Here is a 17,327-nt window from a genome sequence, read left to right on the forward strand (position 1 = left end):
TTTCCTTTCCATCAATAATAGCAACTGAAGTCACAGGATCCAATGTGCTATAGATCTTACTCTGTTACACTTTGTGAGTCAAAGAGGCCTCATTGTAGGGTTTAACCACAATCTTCACCACCCAAACAAACTCACTGTGATAGTTCACTCCTCACAAAACTTCTCCTTTCACTTCTGACCCTACATGGATCCTCTTTTTTTTTTTGGCTACACTATAGGGGATTTATGTGGTAGCCCCAACCCTCAACTACATGGATCATTCACCATCACCCAAGGACTCCATATGTTGAAGCAACAAATATCCCTTATACCTCCATGAGGACGACACCTATTCTCCCAGCAACTTCTCCCAACCTTGTTCTCACACAGGACCTCAAACTCTCCCTTGCACACCATAACGCACTCCCTCTCCTAAACAACATAGCCCACCATCGTTCATGCAGGTTCCTTCTCCTGCCAACAAAGTGTCATTCCTCCTATTATTTATCCAAGGGTGAAAAAGGTTGTCAAACAGAAAACAAGGGATGAAAAGGTTATTAACCAAGAAACCACAAAACTAATAGCAGCCCCCAAATATCATCCTCACAAGAAGCTCTTATTTGGACATTCACAATCCATGAGGTTTCACTCAAAAATGAGATTTACCAGTGTCTTTCTAATACACTCTATGTGCAATTCCTTATGCAATCTAAAGAATCATTGGATTTTTTCTCAATCATTCAAACAGAAAACAAGAGATGAAAAGGTTATTAACTAAGAAACCACAAAACTAATGGCAGCCCCCAAATATCATCCTCACAAAAAGCTCTTATTTGGACATTCACATTCCATGATATCAGTGTCTTTCTAATACACTCTATGTGCAATTTCTTACGCAATCTAAAGAATCATCGGATTTTTTCTTAATCATTGAAACAGAAAACAAGGGTTGAAAAGGTTATTAACTAAGAAACCATAAAACTAGTGTTAGCCCCCAAATATCATCCTCACAAGAAGCTCTTATTTGGACACTCACAATCATGAGGTTTCATTCGAAAATGAGATTTATCAGTTTCTTTCTAATACACTCTACGTGCAATTCCTTATGCAATCTAAACAATCATCGGATTTTTTCTTAATCATTCTTAGTTTCAAAACCACTAACACACTAACCAAGAAGCATGGAGTTTATGGGGCACTCTTAGGTCTCTACAGCTGTCATAATCAATCAAAATAATGAAACTAACAACTTAAAGGAAGGCTGTCAAATTAGGCTACTTCATATGACAAAGACAAATTGGTCATGCAGATATGACCTACGAAGGTCCAATGAAGCTATTAAGAGCCTAATGTGCACAACTCATCAATTTCCATATCAAAATTAGGTGAAAATTGGAGTACAAGTGTAAAAATATAGCACAACTGATCAGATATGTCGTTTCCTTGTTAAGGGATTATATGGTATGTTTGGATTGAGCAAATAAAATTTGTAACACAAGTGCAAGCACTATACAAGAGAAATGAAATGTATGCAACAACGATATTATGGAATTTATAAGTACTAAGAATCACATTAAAAAGTGTATGGAATGAACTCAAAAGCACAGTGGAACCAAATTGTTAACAATCTGATTATTTGCATTTCCTTCAGAAGATCAGAAAATACAACCTACCCAAACCAATAAGAGTCTCCTAATCTTACCAAATGTAAAATCTTTTCATTTATCACAAGCATTTTGAACATAGATGGAACTTCAATAAGATAACATTAATCGTTTCCAAGTCCATAATACATTAGAACAAAAAAAAGAAAACGTTAGAGAGAAGGAAACATTTACCAAGGAAAAAAGCAGGTAAAGCTACAGATTACATTATACACCTTTGAGGAAGAGAATACAATGCCTCAGCTGCAACCTCTCTTCTGCACCATGACACAGGAACCTATCTGACACAGGCTCCCTCTCAATAAACAATTCTTAAAAAGCTACACAACTGCAGAATTAAGAGAGAAAAAAAACAGAGGAACAAATGCAAAAAGCTCCATTTCCCCAATAAAAGAAGAAAAATAAAACTCAAGATTTTGTGGTATCTGAGTAACAGAGATTTTACAAGAAGATCACAAATTTCTCCACATCTTACTTGCCATAGGAAACCTCCAAGCCATGAGAAGATTACAAATTTCTCCACCTAGGACTTGGAATAGGAAACCACGAAGATGGCGATGGCGGTAACAAGAACCCCGGTGATGCAGGCCCCGGCCCAAGAATCCCTGATTGAGGTGTGCTTGAAAAAGAGAATCGAGGGTCCCCATTATTTGCAAAACTTGAATTAGGGGATGGCAAAGCAAAGGGTGAAGGCAAGGGCAGTGGTGAAGGCAAGAAAAATTGTGAAGTGGGTGAAGGCAAAACGAAACCCGGGCTTGGTAGGGACCTAGGTGAGGGCCCCACTTGTGGGGTCGGGAGCAACCCCGACGATTCTTGTATGGACCCACTTGGCCTTGCCCCTGGCTCAGAATTAGGGTTCATGAGGTATCGCATATAAGCAGAGACAGGGGATTCTGCAAAGTTATTGACCCATACAGCATCACCTGGTGTTAATGGAAGCAATGGTGAAAATGATGGGGTGGCCAATAATGGCGAGTTTAGGGGTTTTCCAGGGAATCCTGGATTTGGGTTGTTGAAAACGGGGTGATTTTGATTTAGGGTTTGTGGATTGTGAATTGGAGGCCTCAATGGAGGTGGTCTGATCCTTTGCAATCTCACACTTGGTGGTTTTGGAGGTTGAATTGGAACAGGAGCTTGGGTTTCTTGAGAAGGTGAACCTGTTAGCTGTTGGACTAGGTTTCTGAAATCGTTCTTGCTAATGTTATAGACCGGGGGTTGAGGTGGCTGCTGCTTCGAATTTGCAAAGCCTGAAGGATGAATGGGGCTTTTTCGTGTTACCCCTTTGCCAATTTTGTGGGATTGTTTGTTAATCCCTAGAAAGCTATCGCTAGGTCTATTGTTTCGATTGATTCCATCTCTAGAAGAGTTCAAATTCTCCATTAACTGAGAGACTGAATACAGAGTACTTTTTCCAGTAAAGTAGAGAGAAAATCATAAATCATACCAATTTTTTGCAGGAGAGTTTGTTGGGTCTCAAGAAAGTCAGGAACGAAGCTGGTTTTGACTGGAAAAAACTGATAGAAAGCTTGAATCTTCCATTAATCCAGCAAAAATGGCCATGTCCGCTGAAATATACCCCAGTTTTTCCTCAAAAACCAGATGATTAGCACGTAGAATAACAGACAGCTTGCCGTCCTCTTTCCCGTACCCAGCCTTCTATCCAACTCACAGGTTCTCTCTCGCTTTTTAGGTAATGGTGTGAAAACTTCCCTTGTAGTATTGACTAGAAACAGTGTGAGACTTCAAAAGCAACGAGTGCAAAGAAAACCTAGACCTCTTTCCGGAGATTTCTTCTCTCTAGGAATGAATGCAATGAAACCCTAAACGTGCATTTTTCGTGGGAACGAGGACATTAGAGAGAAAATTTTAGAGAGGGAGAGAGAGATTGGAAACCCAGTCAACGAAAAGCAGAGGCTGCCTAAGTGAAGCTCGTTTAGTCAGCTAAATGTACACGGCACCCACAAAACCAAATTTAATCGATGTGAAGCTCTTTATTAAGCGGGTGTCGCATAATAATACACACAAAACCATTTCTGTGACGTGTATGGTCCAGATTAACCGTGTAGGCATAGTTGAGTTGATCGCCACCGTTGCAGTTATGAATACTGTGGCTGATGTCTATGATGTGCAACCCAGCAGGCCTTCTAGTTGATATAATGTATTCTTTTTGTTTTTGTTTTGAAGTAGATAGATGAGCTAGCATTACACATTCGAGTGACCCTTGTGGACAAGGTTTATCTATCCTAGGAGAGAGTGAAGTCTATATATCATAAAAAATAAAAATAAAAAAAAAATACCTAGGGCATTTAGGCCAAAGAGCTAGCTATTTAGGAGATTCTCTATTCACTTAAAAACTTTACTTATTATTTCAAAACCCGGATTGGTAGGGCGGATAGTTCACCTACGTACCCTTGTTAGATCGCTAGATCAATGATTCAAATCATTCCAAATTGGCGATCTAAAAAATAATTTAAACAAAATAAAAATTAGTGGATCTAAATAATAAATATTTTTTAAAAAAAGGGAAAAGTTTATATAGAACCGAGGCTCTAAATAAGAGCTACATCGAAAATTTCATTAGAAGATGTTGTTTTGATGCTCCAATATCCTCAAATTGATCATCTCAACATCGAAATGCATGGACATGAGAAAAAAAATGGATTTCAAGTTTTAAAAATTGTATATTTTGTAACGCATTTTTTAACCATCAATTTTTTAGATTTTCAAGTTTTGATAAATCTATCAATCTACACTATTTTTAAACTTTAAAATTCTATAAATAAAGATGAAAATATATTTAAAGGCGAGTGTCACAAAGATTCCAGTACTAAAACCATATTTCTCGACACTATTTGAAGGTAGGCTCTAATTTGATTATTTAAAAGCTAGGCTCTATACAAACCACACCCTCAAAAAAAATGTATAATGGGCTTTTGGGGGGAACCAAGCGAGGACCCGTACTATGTCAGAATCGGTTCAGTTCGAACTAATTCCCATCTAAATTGATGATCCATATATTCCATGTAGAAAATCACGGGATTTTAAAGCATTTATATTACTAAATGAATAAAATAATATTTGATTTAGAGTTTTAAAATACTCGACATAACCAACAAAAAAAAAGGTCTGCTTATCTACACCCGATCTTAAGACAACCATTCCTTCAAGCGCACACATACGGTGCGCAGGCATTTTTTCGCTTTTTTGAAATTGGTCACTAAATGAGGTTATATCAACCCTAGAATTTGAGCTAAAAAGACTACTAGAAATAAATTTACCTTCGAATTCTAACAATATTGAGAGAAAAAGTTTCACTCTTTAGAATCTAATGAGAAAAAAGTTTAAGAATTGTACGCTATGAGACCATTTATCTTTACTATAAGGAGGTCACAATTACTAATTGTCATTAGATGGTAAGTTGTATAACTTGGGATGTGTCATAGTTCGATAATATATTTTTTATATATTTGAGTCTAGTCAATGACATTCTTACAACCACCCGATTTTGAAATATCATGCACAAAACTCGATTTTGACCTCCGTGTGCCAAACGTAAATGGCCTTTTTGTATAAGTTTCCAAAAGGTTATATAAGGTTGCAACCTTATACTTTAAAGTAAGATGCACCTCAAAAATCCAGCAAGAAATCGTGTTATGAAGTTGATAAATCCTATAATTAATCATCTTGACCTCGAGATGTATGGATATAAAGAAAAAAAGCATTTCAAGCCCTAAAAAATAGTACAATTTGTGATATTTTCAAGTATTTATGGATCTACTTAATTTGCACCATTATTGGAATTTAATTTTCATAATTATTGATGAACAATAATTTTGGAGTGATTGTAAGGTTTCCAACACTGGAGCTATATCTCTGACAAAAATTAGAGGTGTATTGCTTATATAATATAATGTTGAAACCTTTTCCCAATTAATGATATTCTTAAAAAAAAATTACTCGGTGGGATTATAAATTGCTCTTATATAAAACTTTACTTAAGACGGTTTTTTAAGGCAGCTTAAAAGGGACATAGTCATCTACCTATGGTAGAAATAGAACTCAAGACGTCATATTGTGTCCCTGGCCACAAGCCAATAAATCTATTCCAAAATGTGCAATAAATATGCTCCCACAAGAGCACATAATAAACTGTCTGGTGCATAGAGATTTCTTTTATGGTGTATGGTGAATAAGGCGCATTTTCTATCTCCTTATAAAGTCGCATCAACATTACACCTTTACATATATCTAAGGGACCAAAATATTGAGAAGCAAAATAAGAGAAGAGAGCCCTGGATGTGTTATGGTGAACAAGTGAACGAAACTAATATCCACGTGGATTAAGTTTTGAGTGAACTTTACCCAAATATATCTCATTTTCTAAGCATTTCATATTTTATCTTTTTTAAAAAAAAAACATTATACTCAAAAGTCATGTGTATTTTGATGATATTTTGAAATTAAATTATAATACATATATGAATTATTAAATAATAACATTTTAGATGTATTTTAACATATCCTTTTAATATTCCTAGCAAAAAGTCATCACCATAACCAACTACCCAAGGATGATAAAAAAAAATCCTAATACTTTTTTTTTTTTTTTTTTGACAAATATTATCAAATTTTATTGCCAAATTAGAATACAGTTACATTACGCACTCATTACATCATTCAAAATAGAAATAGAATCCATAGAAACACCTCTTTTAGCCAGACCATCAGCAACACCGTTCGATTATCTAAAGACATGATGGAATGATAAAGATAAATCCCCTTCCAAATTAACCACTTGTACCCAGAACGATTGCATCAGCTAGATGACTCTTTGATCTTGGTGACACCACCTAATCATATTTTGGCAATCACCTTCGACCATTAAACAGCGACCCGGATTTATGGCTTTAATAAAAAATAATCATTTGAGCAAGGCTTTGAACTCAACCATGTTAGATGTGGCAATTCCAATAGGTCCGGCATAAGCAAGAATAATTGATCCAGTCCAATCTCGTTCCACACTTCCAATACCAACACTACCCGGATTACTGAGAGAGCTACCATCTAAGTTTAGTTTTAAACAACATTGTGCATGGGAGTATCCATCTACCAACCGGTCTTGTCATAACACTCTTAGAGAACACCAAATTAGCTAGACTAAGCCACAAATCGATCTCACTAAATCCTCTCCCATCATTAGTGACCGACAGCCAGCTCCATATCATATAGATAATACGCTGGATGAGACTTACATAGGAAAGGGCAATTCCTTCAAAAGTACGTCTATTCTGTTCCTTTCATAATTCCCAGCACACAACTCCTCTTACAATTTGCCAAATCATTGCCCCCAATTTAGGTAAAGCCAGAAATACTAATTGGGAGATGATACCCAAAACACTATGAGGTAGCGCCACAGTGACCTAGCGTACCAAAGAAAAAATTCCATATATTTGTTGCATTGCGGCAATGAAGAAGCAAGTACGAAATCGACTCTCCATCCTCTTTACGCATCAAGCACACATTGGCAAAACCTTTCCTCTTTTAATGAGATCATCAATAGTAAAGACTTTATTTTGTCTTGTCAACTAAATAAAACATTGAACTTTATGAGAAATGGGTCACTTTCAAATTTGGAAAATTTGGAGCAAAGACCACCTGTGGCGATCGTGGAATAAGAGGGAATACATAGCTTTATCGAAAAAATATCGTCCTTACTGTGCTCCCAAATCACCTCATCACCAATGTTATTAGACAACACCATCTCCTGTAACTGTGATAACAAGCTCGAGACCTGCACCACAAAATAGTCATTAGCACGATGATAAGGAAACTGGATATCCCACGCCACCTGCTCTCCAACAACTTGATAGGTTTCACACATCAAAACATTCGGGAAAAAGGCCTTAGCAAATTGATTAGGGAATGAAATCTTCAAAGGGCTATCACCTAGCTACTTATGATGCCAAAACAGAACTAGAGTATCATTCCCCATAAACCACCTGATATCTCTATGTAGATAGGCTTTGAACAAAAATATATATTTCCAAAAGACATACCTTGATGTACTTCTTCTACCTCCTTCAATCCAAACTCCAAACCTATAAATGTCGTATTTTATAATACGAACCTTACACCAAAGCTGATATTTGAACAATAAAATACGCCACCACCACTTTATCAATAAGGCCTCATTCATCAAAGCCACTCTTTGAATACCAATACCTCCTTCGCATTTAGGGGTACACACTCTATCCTATCTTAACAAATGATATTTCCTATTCTCCTCAAAAGACCCCCATAGATAACTATGCATCATCTTCTCAGTTTTCTTAATTACACTTGCTGGCATTTTCAAATGAGACATCTGATAAATGGGTAAGTTTATGAAGCACGACTTAACCAAAGTCACACGTCCCCCAAGCGATAGATAATTAGGCTTCCATAAATCCAATTTTGTTTGAGCACGTTGAATTACTCTGTCCCATACAAAAATAGGAAATCTAGAATCATAAATAGGAAGCCCCAAATACATAATGGGGAATTTTTCCACTTTGCATCCAAGAGTCATAGACAGTTCCTCAGCCAGGCCTCCACTGCAATTAACACCCACCAAAGAAGTTTTTGCAATATTTACTTTTAACCCCAACGTCACCTTACAACACCTCATAAATCTGCCAATATATTCAATATACTCCTTCTTGGCCTCCGTAAAGTTCAGAGTGTCATCTACATACTGTAGGTGAGAAATAATAGCACCGTTCTGCCCCACCTGAAATCCCACAAAATTGCCCCTATTGACCACATTAGATATTGTCAAGCTGAAACACTCCGCATATGTGGTGAATAAAAAAGACGATAATGGGTCACCCTGACGGAGCCCCCTGGAGGAATTAAAAAAATATTTGGGACACCCATCAATAAGAACAGAGAAATGAGCCGAGGAGATGCACCCATAAATACAGTTACGCCATTTATCACTAAAACCCATGCAGTTTAAAATTTCAAGCAAAATGCTCCATTCCACTTTGACATATGCCTTTTCCATATCCTACTTTATAAGTACCCCCGGTTCCTTACTTTCAATTCTGGAATGGATGCACTCTCGAGCAATTAAGACACTGTCAGTTATGAGCCTATTTTGAATAAAAGTAGTTTGGGGTTCTGAAATGACATTACTTAGTACTTTTTTCAAATGCATTGCCAGCACCTTAGCAACAATTTTGTACAAGCTGGTCAATAATGAAATAGGTATAATATCTGAGAGATCCTTTATAACTGTTTTTTTAGGAATGAGTGCAATGAAAGTAGAGTTAACCCCTCTATATAATTCACCCCTCTCTAAAAACTTCGCACCATAGCTGGTAGTTCCATCGAAAGCATAGACCAAAATCTCTGGAAGAAACACATAGGGAAACCATCAGGTCCTGGAGCCTTATCCCCTGCTAAAGAAAAAACTGTCGCTTTTAGCTCGTCCATAGATACCTCAATTTCTAACTGAGCCACATCATCCTTTGGAAGAGGTTTAAAGGGGATGCGATTCATGCAAGGGGTAACACAAACTTCTGTCGTGAATGCCTTACGAAAATGTTCAATAATCGCCAAACTGTCCATCCACATTATCCTGCATTATCCCTTGGATAGTAAGCCCTGAGATATTATTCTGCCTCCTTTGTGCATAGGTTATACAGTGAAAAAACTTAGTGTTCAGATCACCCTCCTTAAGCCAATTGACCAAATACCTTTGTCTCCAATAAATTTCCTCAAAACGTCGAAGTTCATTTAAAGTATTAATTTTTTCAATTCTCTCACTAGCAAGTATCTCAGAATACACCCCTCCACTTTGCATGGTTTGGTTAATCCCCTAAATATCCTCCAAGAGATTGTCAATCTTAGCTCTCAATTGATACTTATTTTCTTTCTTCCACTCTATCAGCTTATGCTTAACATGAAACAATTTTTTGTGTAACTGAAAGTCTAAGGACCCAAAGGTAATTGCATTTTCCCAAATCCTCCTAATAAGGTCCATCACACCCGCTTCATCCAACCATCCAATCTCAAGTCTAAAAGGCTTGAGCCCTCATAGAGGAGAATTAGAACAAAGTAGAACAGGATAAAGGTCCGAAGACAGCCTAGGCAAGGCTTTCACATAAGCTAACGAAAACCACTCAAAAAAATCATTTGAGACTAGGAATCTATCAATTGTATTCATAATAAGATTCCTAGGGCAATTATTAGTCCAAGTAAAATAAACACCTAACAAAGGCAAATCCACCAAACAATGGTTCTAGATAAAAGCATTAAACAATCTCATGGAATAGTTAATCCGACCCTCTAAGGAAGATTCCTCAGGCCATCGAATTAAATTGAAATCTCCTCCCACACAAAAGGGAACATTCAAACCAAATAAAACCCCCTCTAAATCATTAAAAAAGCCAGCTTTGAGAGCTACATTGTTTGGACCATACACATTCAAAATACCCCACAAAAAGTTGGGCTCGGGACTATTCAATAAAATAGCTAACCATCTATCCCCTTTTAAAATCTCAAAACCTTGCAGAATCTGAGGATTCCACAACACCTATAGCCCACCCGAAGCCCCAACAGAATTAATGCCCTCAAAACATACAGCACCAGAACCCCAAACTTCCCGAGCCCCCAATACATAAGGGCTGGGAAGTTTGATCTCTTGCAAAATTATGACATCTGGTTTACACTTTTTAACCAAAAATAAATATCATTCTTCCTACTTACATCACCTAACCTCTAACATTCTAGTTTAAAATAAACATTAGAAAAGGTTGGAAGAAGAACTTGGACCTTCAGCATCAGACCCATAAAAAATAGCATCCATCATGTCAACTCCATCATCATCGTTGGAGCATTCATCCAAGCTCACTGAAAACGGAGCATCCGCGTTCAAAACTAGCTCCCTGATCACCAGATTAGCGCCTCTAGACCTCAGCCTACTCGAGAATCTAGAAGGAGCAGCCAACCTCTTCTCCTTTGTTTTGGGCATCACCGTCTTCTTCCCCTTGCTCTGAGGTACAGTACAAGGGGATTTGTCGAAATCCTGAGCCTGAGCCTTTTCCATGGCATTCGGCTGCATCGCCGCATCAGTTGTCATAGGCAAAGGCACCGCAACTCAGTCTCTGCCTCCTTGTCAGTCTCAACATTCTCAATGACAATCTTGCCCTACGACTGAGCTGCTCGCTTCTCTACATTCTTCATATCCTTGATAGCTTGAAGAATCACAACAATATGGACATTATAGTCCAATCCCGTATCTTCAATTATGGCCCTATACTGAGCATCCTCCACTTCTTCATCGACCTCATCTCCACCCTTTTCTTCAAGAAGAGAAGCAATGGGTATGACCCTCTCAGCTAGCACCATTGTTGACAGTGGATCCAAAGATTCTGCCACTTCGTGGATCTGGTTAACCTCATAAGCCTCCTCACCCATATCAGATACATAAGACTTCATTGCAAACTCCCATGCTTCCTCGTCATAGTCAGATAATGGAATCACCGCCATATTATCTACCGACAGAGGATCAAAACGCGACCTCTCGCCTGAGTTAGTCCTATTCTTTGTAGTTCTACGGCAAGTGAGAAACTTTTATCGTCCAGCCATGAGGAGCGCACACAATAAGACACCAACCAATTGTTTGGAGACAGCAAAGAGTAGTTTCTTCGGCACCGAAAAAGGAGTTACCGTTTCTTTGGACCCTGCACATCCACTTTACCAATGAAAATTTCCAAAAACCATATTCACAAGATCTTCCCGAATACCTTCTGTCACGGTGTCACGTCGCGCCGCCTTAACCGGCGCAAATTGTTTTGTGGATGGAGCATGTGTTCCCGCAAGTTCCACCGCAGTCACATTGTTACCATGCTTAAAAGAATTAACAGATGTCGTCCCTGCCGGAAATGAAGGCAATCCAAAGGAATCCAGGAAGCATCCCACGGGAATCCACATTTTTCAGATTTTTAAATGTTTTGTAATAGTATGCCATTTCAGAACCTGGAAACTCTCAAAATTCTTCCTGACCCAATTTAAATTTTTTCGATGAAACCTCACTGGCCAGGAAAATCCTCCATCCCAATTCAAAAATTCCCGGTCAACTTTCGCTAGAGCCTATTTCGCCGCTCCCCTCCGCACTTCAATCCATTCCTTCTTAGGACGCTATATCTCATAAGGTGAAAACGCCTAGTAAACTTTGTGAGGATTATTCACCGGCGTGCATGTACCCTCCAAATTCACATCGACCAAAAACAAATCATTGCTCACTTGTAATCTTATTTGTCTCAGACAAGGAACTCCCAATAAACGATTGATTTTAACTCTGACAAAAGAAGCATTGGGACCACCTAGGAGCTTACGGTCAACATTACAATATTCTCCAAACGAAATAACAATATCTTTAAACACGGACTCACTCTAGACATGAAGAGGAACACCCCACAATTGAACCCAGATAAGATCCCTCTTCACAAAATACGATTGCATCGATGGGCTCCATTCTAACAGAGTCATTAACGAACTACGAACTCTGTAAAATCTCTCCTTCCATGCACGATCAACATCTTGGTCAGAAAGTAATATAAAAGCAGCCCTACCTTGCTTAACATCTTAATATTTGGCAAATATGACAGCCCCCACCCCTGTTTTGCCCAATCACTCTGGCCAAAAGTATCATCTAGCGGGGGACAAAATGAACCTACCAAGATCTGTCATGCCTTCCTATCAAATTCACTAAAACTTCCAATCTGCACCTTAGGAGCATCAATAGTAGCCCCATTAGAACTTCAAGAAAAATCTCTCCCTATCTCCATTTCCATCGGCATATGACTAAGATTTCTCCACCCAATGATTCATCAGCTACCCTATGTCTTCAATCAAAAGCTCTCTTCATCTCAATCATAACCCACCATCTTTTTCACTCAGCCCATAAATTGTTCTCTTCTACCCCCAACAAGCCTTCTCTCCCATTTTCTCTCTCTCATACTCTTACTTTTTTTATCATTCTCTAAAAGAGAAAACATATCCCTTGTTTTTCCCACCTCTATCCTCAGGCACAAGATCCTCTACCGTTTTTTGACCTAAGCCCCACAGTCCTCAAAGGCGTCGAGTGCCGTTTCACATAGAAGGGCCAAAACCGATCGAACCTACTGCAATTCGCCCACTGTTTCTCTTACGGCGTTCTTATCTTGTAGCAACTCTCTTACTCTGTAACAATGGACCCTCGCTTTGCTCTTTGTGACTACACGAGCCAAAGAGACCTCCAAAAAAAAAGGACTCCTTTCCTTGCAATTCTTCCTCTTCTTTCCAATCAAAACAAGGTAGTCTTTATACCCTAGACTCTCTGGTTCCCTCGTTAACAATGCCCACCTTAAACACATAGATTACATGCAAAATGGCCATTCGTTTTAACTCCAACCAGTCACTTTTACGGATAGGAAACCCCTTCTTGATTACCTTCAAGGAAAGATTTCATCTCACGGCACAATTGAACAAGTCTCCATAAACCCTAATTTCCCAAACCCTAAACGTACTATGTGTGTAAAAGGGTTATTTCCTTGGCCTGAATCTCAAAAACTGGCCCTAACAAGAAAAAATGCCCCTCGTTCAAATTCCTTACCAACCTCACCATGAATCTGTTCCCCTCTCTTCCACAACCTCCACCTTGCCATGCTTCTTCTCTCTCACCATCTCAACCACACCTGCAGGTCCTTCCCATTGATGAAAGATGAAGCATAAAAAATGCCCTAATACTTGCATCAACCTAAGTTCATCTTGGTTGACAAAGGGATAACACGTGGTCCAATCATCTCATTTCAAGTCGAAAGTTGATATCGATAGTACCCTCGAGTTCTGTTGGAATGGCTGAAACCATACTTGACTTGTATTGCAAGGGTTGCATCATTAATTTTTTTAAAAAAAGAGAGGAAGAGACGAAATTTATCAAAATACATATAAAGGGTAAATTATTTGACATCTTTACCACATCTTATGATTTAATCTCATATTATCTATTAAAATGCACTCCAACTATGATAGTAGAAAGGAGTAATTGGAAAATTGTCCATGCGAATAAGGAATTGTTTGAGATCGTACTATTTTTTAGTCGGAATTGATTTTTTTAGACTTTATATATATATAATCACAATTATTTTCAGCCATTGTATGTGAAATCTAAGAGATGCAAGTGCCTCACAACATTTGGAAAAATTTATTTTGGACTTTGTGTTTAAACAATGATGCATCATCAACCACCTGATTTCAAATTTAACATCTAATGATGATTGTGACCTCTTTGTATCAAAAGTAAATATTCTTCATAGTGAGCAGCTCCACATCAAAGGTCATCATGAATATCAATATCTTCACTATCACCAATATCGACATCGTTACTACCATCAATACTATTACTATCATCAAAATCGATATCGTCATTATCATCAATAAGATAACTTTTAGACTTGTCTTCGAGGAACTGGTTATATACATCTCCTATTTTTTGTTTTGGGTGCAGTTGGCATACGGATGCATCTGTAGCTATAGAGGTAAGGTGCACCTTCAAATTTTATCATGATATATAATTTTGACATAAAATGTTGTTAGGATTATCTCAAGATCTATTTTTATGTCTAATTATATAATTTTAAATTTAAAAAATGGTTAAAATCAAGTAGATCTATAAACATATGAAAATATTGAAAATGGATGGTGTAGATAATATATTGTAAAATACATTATTTATGAGACTTAAAACCTTTAGATTTTTCATGGTCATACATCTCGATGTCGATATGATCAATCAAAGGGTTTTTCAACATTAAAACTACCTTTTCCAATGGATTTTTGAGGTGCATCTGTAGCTCTACATTATAAGGTTGCAACCTTATATAAACTTTTTCCTGTTTTTTTTTATACATTTCATTTTTTTTTTGAATGATATATTATATATTTATTTTTAATGTTAAGAAAAAGAGAACCATGGACAGTGGAAGGAGTGTGCAAATATTTTTTCAAATTTTTATTGCCATAGCAGGATCGCTAATCCATATCATTCATCAATCTAAACTGGTTTTTTGGTGGTGCGATCGGGGTCACAGAACCTTATTTTAAAGAGCAATGATCTAATGCAACGGTTGTATCATAGTATAATGCAACGACACTTCTAGAAAACTATGTTTGTGTATTTGTATAACCCTAAATTTTGCACACACACTCTCTTCATCTCAAAATCAATCCCCCAAAAAAAAAAATTCAATTTGAACCCTAGATATGGTCAAAACGAGTCCCCTCCAAAAACAAATCTAGACCATTCATTTTGTGAATTTCAAGATCTTAGCCTTAATAAACTCAAAATCGTTTTTTTTTTTAACATTGTCATCTAATGATAATAAAGCCATCCCAAAAATTGGAAATAAAAATTCTTCTTAGACTTAGATCTAAGCATCTCACCAAAATGAACGGTCTATATTAATTGGGCTAAAAAAATACTTTCGGATTGGGGTGAGGGAGAGATGAAAATGATAAGATTTATAAAAAAGATGAAAAAGATTTCGGATTGGGGTGAGGGAGAGATGAAAATGATAAGATTTATAAAAAAGATGAAAATGATAAGATTTATAAAAAAGATGAAAAAGATTTCGGTTTGGGGTGAGGGAGAGATGAAAACGATAAGATTTATAAAAAAGATGAAAAAGATTTTGGATTGGGGTGAGAGAGAGATGAAAACAATAAGATTCATAATTTTTTTTTCGGAGAGATGAAAACGATAAGATTTATAAAAAAGATGAAAAAGATTTCGGATTGGGGTGAGAGATGAAATTATAAGATTTATAAAAAAGATGAAAAAATAGATTTCGGATTGGGGTGAGAGAGATGAAAACGATAAGATTTATAAAAAAGATGAAAAAATAGATTTCGGATTGGGGTGAGAGAGATGAGAATGATAAGATTCATAAAAAAAAGATGAAAAATTAGATAAGATTCATAAAAAAGATAAAAAAATAGATTTCGGATTGGGGTGAGAGAGATGAAAATGATAAGATTTATAAAAAAGATAAAAAATTAGATAAGATTTATAAAAAAGATAGAAAAAAACTTTTGGATTGGGGTGAGAGAGGCTTGAACTCTCGACCTCAGGATCACTCGTATAGCTATGAGACCTACGCGCTAGCCAACTGCGCCACCACCCCAGGTGATTAAATGTGTTCTATTTTAATTTAAAGTTTTTAGTATCTCTTTAAATTATTTAACCCCATGGCGTGCTCCCATAGGCTCATACTGTATACTATGGTCCGACAATAAAGCTGCTTGGAAAGATTTTTGGATCTGTAAGTTTGGCTAGAATATAGAGTTACTAAGGGTTTCACTGTTAAAAAAATTTAGACTTCCCCGTCTGGTCTTGATAACTAGGATGTGAACATTGATACACTCTTGCATAAGCATACAATCTTTTGGTCTCATACGGGTGTCATTTTAACTGAACCAATACTTTATTATGGACAATGTATGGTCGTTCTATTATGGTTGAGATGCCCATCCATATGAATGATCATTAAAGCTCTCATTTAACTTTTCTTTTGGTTTGATTTATGACTAATACTAATATGAGATTCAATATTAATATTCACCAAAAAAAGACTCAACATTAATGATTTTCTTACACAGTGAGACATGTCGAAAGCGTCATATATAATGAGGCTCATAGACTTAAAATGGCAGAGTGAGGAGCCTATGATTCAGATCGCACACATATTTTGAGAAAACTAAAAAAGAGGAAGAATCTCTCATAGATAAAATAACCAAGTTTTGATGAAAGCAAACAAGTCTTCAGACTTGTCGAATATTGATCTCACTACAAATAGACACAATATTAATAGAATATATGTAAATGCTCTCCCAATTGAGAAGGAAGTCATTAAAAACGGACACGCAAAGTCCTTTGTTCACCATGACAGAAAACCATAGAGGGCAGACTTGATGATTTTAAGAGGAAGAATAATATTTATTCTCTAAGAGAGGAGGCACGATATAAGTTATTTAGAAGTGAAATTTATTTGAGAGAAATTATTTGAGAATGCGAAAGCTTAGGTCTCAGAAATGCAAACCAAATGCTGACAGAGACACTGATATTGGAATTGAGGATAGTACAACCTCGCCAGAGGGAAAATGACAGAACTTGAGCTCCTCCATCTTCTTAGATTTCTAATGGTTGTATTGCCATTTCTTGAAGCTTTTGATACTTTCTGCTGCTTTATTATTGACTTTACCATATATTGTTTACTTCTTGCTCTCTCATCTAGCAGCTGATGATGTGCATATCCAAAAACTTGGGTCTAAGCTCTGTTTGCTGTACACATCTGCCAAAACTTACAACAATTTTATTTCAATAGTTTTTATACAGAGCGACAAAATAACAATGGCAACTACAACAGGGGAGAGCTTGTATACACAAGCAGCCTAAAGGAAAACATCTCTTTGAGAGCTTGTATACACAAGCAGCCTAAAGGAAAACATCTCTTTCCTCTCTAGACTTAATTAATGAGGAGGGTATTCTCCCAAAACTTACAACAATTTTATTTCAATAGTTTTTATACAGAGCGACAAAATAACAATGGCAACTACAACAGGGGAGAGCTTGTATACACAAGCAGCCTAAAGGAAAAC

General features: G+C 37.0%; 1 protein-coding gene and 1 non-coding gene across 2 annotated transcripts; both read right to left on the reverse strand.

Annotated features, from left to right (window-relative positions):
* Positions 1–1,728: 1,728 nt before the first annotated feature.
* Positions 1,729–3,411, reverse strand: LOC18429246 (VQ motif-containing protein). The gene is made up of 2 exons (XM_020664569.2): positions 2,119–3,411; positions 1,729–1,924 (listed from the first exon to the last, which is right to left on the reverse strand). Exon 1 carries the CDS (start codon positions 3,021–3,023, stop codon positions 2,151–2,153), a length of 873 nt encoding a protein of 290 aa, XP_020520228.1. The 5' UTR covers positions 3,024–3,411; the 3' UTR covers positions 1,729–1,924; positions 2,119–2,150.
* Positions 3,412–15,767: 12,356 nt separating this feature from the next.
* Positions 15,768–15,853, reverse strand: TRNAM-CAU (transfer RNA methionine (anticodon CAU)). Its single transcript is given in 2 exon segments — positions 15,768–15,803; positions 15,816–15,853. It is a non-coding gene; the product is annotated as a tRNA-Met (tRNA).
* Positions 15,854–17,327: the final 1,474 nt, after the last annotated feature.

This window comes from Amborella trichopoda, chromosome 3 (assembly GCF_054954075.1).
Source record: "Amborella trichopoda isolate Santa Cruz 75 chromosome 3, AtrichopodaSantaCruz75HAP2 v2.0, whole genome shotgun sequence".
Taxonomy (NCBI): Eukaryota; Viridiplantae; Streptophyta; class Magnoliopsida; order Amborellales; family Amborellaceae; genus Amborella; species Amborella trichopoda.